The sequence below is a fragment of the Pteronotus mesoamericanus genome, unplaced genomic scaffold (assembly GCF_021234165.1).
Source record: "Pteronotus mesoamericanus isolate MK-2021 breed Mesoamerican mustached bat unplaced genomic scaffold, CSHL_Meso_final contig_25, whole genome shotgun sequence".
Classification (NCBI taxonomy): Eukaryota; Metazoa; Chordata; class Mammalia; order Chiroptera; family Mormoopidae; genus Pteronotus; species Pteronotus mesoamericanus.
Window position 1 is genome coordinate 22,802,025 of NW_026555105.1, and position 5,891 is coordinate 22,807,915.

General features: G+C 55.6%; 1 protein-coding gene across 1 annotated transcript; it reads right to left on the reverse strand.

The window, feature by feature from the left end:
* Nucleotides 1–497: 497 nt before the first annotated feature.
* PCED1A (PC-esterase domain containing 1A) lies at nt 498–5,769 on the reverse strand. The gene is made up of 8 exons (XM_054573479.1): nt 5,394–5,769; nt 4,949–5,109; nt 4,371–4,450; nt 4,025–4,263; nt 3,774–3,924; nt 3,413–3,659; nt 1,452–1,727; nt 498–1,109 (listed from the first exon to the last, which is right to left on the reverse strand). The coding sequence occupies exons 2-8, from the start codon at nt 5,070–5,072 to the stop codon at nt 862–864; spliced, it is 1,365 nt and encodes a 454-aa protein (XP_054429454.1). The 5' UTR covers nt 5,073–5,109; nt 5,394–5,769; the 3' UTR covers nt 498–861.
* Nucleotides 5,770–5,891: the final 122 nt, after the last annotated feature.

Here is a 5,891-nt window from a genome sequence, read left to right on the forward strand (position 1 = left end):
CTTACCAGCCTGCCATGCTCCATCCACCGCCCTACGCCACCATTTAGCCCACGTGCTGCCCTGATACTTAGTCAAAACCAAGGGTGAAGCCTCTCATCAAAGCTGAGACCCTGTACTCTCTTTTTTCCTAATGGAGTTTGGCACAATCTCCTTACCCCTGACCCTGGAATTCTCCCTTTGTTCTTCTACTGTGCCACCCCCCACCAAAGAAGTTGGTCTATGTTCATTTTGTTCTCAATGCACATTCTGTTTATTAAATAATGGGTTTCTAACCAGTCTCCCACTTGGGTCTGGGGGCTTCTTGATTAGTTCTAACCACTTACTGAGTGCCCACCATATGCCAAGAACTGTGCAAGGCAAGTTATACGTCTATCTCCAGGAAGAGATGATTGTTGAATGTACATGTGAATACGTGAGACTGGTATAGGTGAAAACTAGCAGATCCAAAAATTCTATGTAAAATGTTAACAATTTCAACTCAGTCTTTGCTATTTCCCAATCCCAGGGAGATGCTGACAAGAGGCAACCCCTCCAGTATCTTTATTAAGCGCATTTTTGTTCTGGTGAGAATTAGTATGTGAAGCAGCAGGAAGGACATATACAATGGTTTCTAAATAGTGTGAGGTGAAAGGTCCAAAGCTCGAGAAAGCCCAGAGGCAGCCTCTCCAAATCTTAAGCTCATGGTTTGGGAGACCCGCTCCTTCACACAGGAAGATGCCACTCTTTCCTTCCTTGCCTATGTTGGTGACAGCAACAGAAAAGAACACTGCCAAGCACAGCAAACACCCTGGCCCAGCACCTGGGGTGGCAAGCAGGCCCTGCAGGGCCATTGGCACATCCAGCCCCAGCCCAAGACCCAGTCTAACCAGGCCATGTCCCCGAATGGGCAGGAGGCTGTTGGTCCAGTTTGTATGTGTGGGTCAGTCTGTCTGTGTGTCTGAGCCGCTGCCTGCAGGGTTCCCCCATCCTTGGCACATGGTAGGGGCTGTTGGGAACACAGCGTGGCATCCCGCGGTGGACCACCGGGCTCCGATGCTGACCACGGAGGACAGGGCCAGGGACTGGAGGTGGCAGGGGGCCAGGCACAAAGTTCACTACAGGGCCACATCCTACAAAAGAACCAGTCATTTATCAGGGTGGGCTTCCAGCCAGGGTCAGCCCAGCTCTGCCTTTAGGCCACTCTAGTCCTCCAGGGTGAGTTTCTCTGAGCTTCAGTTTCCCATCTGCAAAACAGCAATACTACTTCCCTACCTGTGGCAACTGTGACAATGAGCTGACTAATGAGTCTACAGATGCTGTTTCAGAGTCAGCTTGTGACTGGACCCAGTCCTGGGTGGGGGGCACAAGGGTGCTCCAACTGTTCTCAGCCTGCCTGGGCGCAGGGGGATGGGCTGGGGGAGGTTCAGGGGGAAGCTGGGAAGGGTGTAACATGCGGCTGCAAAAGCACCTACCTAAGTGGGACGGCATTGAGAAGTCTTCTGTTGTGTTACAGTTGAAGAATTCATGGGGTGGGAAGGGCTGGCACGGGGAAAAGGGGGCATCCTGGGGCAGGGATGGAAACAGGGGAGGCAGGGAGGGCTGAGGAAGGGGATAGAGAAAAGGCATGGGAGGGGGCAAGGGAGGGGGCGGGGGTGGGGGCAAGGCCAGCTGCTCCCTGAAGTCTGGGGGCTGCCCCTGGATCCCCTGGAACAGATGATCCGGCTCTGGCCAATCCTCAGTCCACGGGTCTAGGAATGGGATGATTGTTTTAGGCAGGCCAGGCTGCCCTGAACTCTGACCCTCCACACTCCTAAACCTCTACTCTCTGGTCCAGACGGGAGCACTTTTCGGCTTCTACCGCGTGTTCCTCATTCCCTCTCATTTCAGGCCAAGCCCAAGGTGGGTTCCTTCTCCTTGCCTTTCTCAAAAGTCAGTGGACCTACCTTTGTTCTGACTTTATGCTTCCCTCCAGAGCCTTCTCCCTTTGTTTGTCCAGCTCCTGTATCTTTAGTTTTTCCCTCTCTAAGCAACTCGACACAGACCAATTAATAAGTTTACTAAGACTTCTCTCTTACAGATATAAAAGCCTTGACCCTCTCTTCTCCTAGGAGTTTCCTGCTCCTTTCAAACTTCCACAAAGAGTATTGTGCCCAATTTCCGTTCCCTCATCACCTGTTCACTGCCTCTTGTAAGCCTCCTCCAACCCTTCCACACTTTTCCCACTAAATGTAGCCATTCCCTGGCAAATTTAACAAATCCCTTTCTTGCTGACAGTCAGATGACGTGGCCAGTATCCTCGTTCTCCCTGAAAGTGTCTCAACCGTCATTTCTTTTTGTATTCTCCATGGGCCCCTCTCCCCTTCCAGCTCCAAAACATGGCCACTGTTCTGCCGTCTCCTTCATGGTTCACATTCGGACCCTCAGCTTTCATCTCTCTGCACATACTAGTGACTCCAAATCTACTCCACAATTTCATGGTACCTCAAACAGAACTGCCCTGACCAAACTCACCAACTCAGCCTCCCACTCAACTATGCCTTTGACATTCCTATTTCTGCAGCTCCACACTGGATTCAGAAGACCTGAGGCACTACAGTCTAGCCTTACAAATTTAGAGCATCCCTCCTTTGCTGGGGATCAGTTCTCTCATCTAAAGGAAACAAGGAAATGGAACCACTATATAACCAAAGTCTGAATTTACCTCCCTGATGCTCCAGCTTCTGGCTACCAAGTCCCAGAAGTCCGCCTCTTTGACATTCCTGACCTGTCTGTGCTACCATGCCCTCCGGTGCTGCAATGAACAGCCTTCTAACATGACTCATGTCTCCAATTCACCAAACACGACGCTGCGGATACCATGTACACAGCGACTGTGCTAGACACTGGTGCCAAAGGGGGTGAGCTGTCAACAAGGGAGGTAGGAACTTTTCCTTTTGAGGACATGATCCAAAGGAGGAGCAGACAGGGACACAATCAGCCATGAGTCCCACGCTGTGAGCAGACAGGAACTGAGAGGCTGACAGCACCAGCCGAGGGGCTTCTTTGCTTCTGCCACACTGCCTAGATAACTCTTCCTCCCTTTCTGCCTTTCCGCCCTCCCACTTCCATGCCTAGCTAAAAGCACACCCATTTCTGTCTTGTTCATCTGTAGGGCAGGAATCTTTTGACATGCTCACTTATGCACGGAAGGCATGTGGAACCTCATCTGCGTACACAGAGGTCACCATATGGCAAAAGCACACAGAACCAGAACCTGGACTGCAGTGTTGCTCCTGTGACCTCACCCTCCCCAGGGAGAAGCACTCAGCATCCACAGGAGCCCTTCAAGGAGCCTCTACTCCCCTGAAGTACTTCTGTCCTGTTCTGTTCATGAACCCTGTGCTCTGAAGGCCCTCTCTGCATCACTCCCCTCCCCACTCAAGATAGGGCTCACTGGGGGCGTAGTTACGTTTGGGCAGCTCCACGCCCCAGGCATCAGCCACATGGGTCAAAAGCAAGTGTGAGAGGTGGCGGTGGGCATGCTGGTCCCAGTGGACACCGTCCCGGTGACGGTGCCTTACTGCATGCCGGAAGTGAAAGTGGAGGTCCAGGACATCAAAGCAGTGATCCCCAGCCAGTGTAGCGCTGTAGAAGTTCCCTTCAACCACATCCCGTCGCAGAGAGCCCGCCAGTGACTGGAGCTGAGAGAAAGCGGAGCATCTAAGAGCCACAGAATGAAGCGGGGTGGGGAAGAAGGGTCCTCTATTTACCAATCAACTGTCCCCTCCCCCATCCTGATATGCTTGGTCACTTGCCTCGGGCAGAAGGAAACCCCCAGTGACACGCTCCCCCAAGGGCATTGCCATGTTCCACACCAGCAGGCAGGAATCTGGCAACACCTGGTCCATGCGCACAAACACTCGCTCCAGGTTCTTTCGGTAGCTCTCCATTGAGCAGCGGCCATACCTATTGGGCAACAAATAAGGTGGGCAAGAGCACAGAGATAGATGGCTTCTGAACCATACCTCTACCCCCAACCGGTATTTCCCTCTCCCCTCGCCTCAACCTGGAGAGATCCCAGAGGCAGGAGTTGATGATCACCAGGTCCGGGGTAGGCCCATACGTCAGCTCCTCCAGGACGCCCTCGAGGTACTCGGAGTAAACTCGAGTGAGGAAGTAGAAGCGCACAAGGTGGTGGCCGGAACCCGAGCAGAACTGGCGGACCTCCCGGTACTGTGTCCCGTTGTGCAGCTCCCCCAGCTGACCCCCAGCCACAAGCTGGTCCTGTTCAAAGCTCAGCTCCCCCTGCCCACCCCCCACCCAGATGGTCAGACCGATGCCAGGGAGGAGGACCCCGCCAGGCCAGGGTCTGTGCCCACCCACCACTGGCATGGCTACCAAGCTTCCCTCACCTTGGCTTTCAGCTGGGCAGCTGTGAGCAGCGAGTCTTTCTGGAGCAGGAGCACCAGGTCCTTGTACACCGCTCGCTGGACTGCAGGGAGACAGAGTGCAGGACTAAGGCAGGCTTCACCCCATCCCAGTTTCTCCCAAGTCTTCCCTGGGCTGGGGTTGTCCAACACCACCTCTGTGCAATGTTGATTTTGAGGCAAAAGGAAAGGCGAGATTCCAAAGTCCTGGCACTGCCTCTGATCCTTCTAGCTATGAACCACCCCCAACTTAGTATACAGTGACCCGAGACCACCTAGCAGAAGTCAGCCAAGTCATGTGGAAAACAACACAATCAATCGTTCCCATAAGGTAAATTATAGGGGATATCAGGGAGAAAAAATGCTAAGCAAGAACGGGTGAAAAGCTTCACAGGGTCTATCCGTCAGGACACCTGTGGAAGGTGCACGGGGAAATGAGAAAACCTATTGGACTGGAACAGACTAAGGGTCAGTGAGGAGACTAGAAATGGAGACAAATGGTACAGACTTAGAAAATAGGCTGCAGTTGCGGGACCAGGAAGTGACCCTAGAGGAGCACTCACTTGAGTCCCCCAAGATGACCACGAACTTGTTGTGTAACAGCTGTTGGACTTCCGAGGCCCGGAAGTGGACCATGGTGCTTCGCAGCAGGCGGCGCGGCTCCTTGTTCTCGGGACAGAAGACCATGCCGCCGCTGACAACGACAGGCTGCAGGAAGAGGCCACTAAACCGCGCGAGAGTGGGTACTCAGAGAAGGTCGGCCCCAGGATAAATGAGACCTGTGCCAGCCCCTCTCGGCCTGGTCAGGGCTACAGGGACCAGGAGGTGATGATGGCAGTGTGGGGCCCATGGTGGCGCGGGTCTCAGTCACATCTGACGCCAGAGGAGGGGGGATCTCCGGGCACGCAGGTCACCCGGGCACCGAGGCGCTTCCCGCGCGGCGCCGCCCAGCGCCCCGCCACGTGCCCGCCACCGCCTCGCGCATGCGCGCCCGCTCGCGCCAATTACCAAAACCCGGGGCTCCTAGCAGTTCAACCACGGACCAGGCAAGCTCGCGCACTGCGCGCCTCGCCTGCAGTGAGCTCCGAGCCTGGCCTCATGTTCCCACGCCCAAGGAGGTCGGTCGGTGCTGCACAGTCCCCGCCCCGCAGAGCCCGTGCAATCTGGTTATATGTCGGTGAGCAGCCCGGCGCCCAGCGTTCTCCATGCGTGCGTCGCGGCAGCCCCGACCGCGCCTCCGGCCTCGGCGCCCGGGGCGACAACGCTCACAGCTCCCACTTCCGCTCACCCATATCCCACCCTGCGCTATCCTCGACGCCAGAGGGGACAGGAAGGACGCAAGGCCAGCTGCCGTGTCCGGGCAGGAGCCAGGGCCGGGGCTACCTAGGCGGGCACAGGGCCTGGGTGTGGGCGGGGGAGCGGCGTCGGCCGAGTGCAGCTGCCCACAGTGCTGATGGCTGTGGCGGGGGCCTCGCCACGTGATCCAGGCGGGCGGAAGCGGAAGTG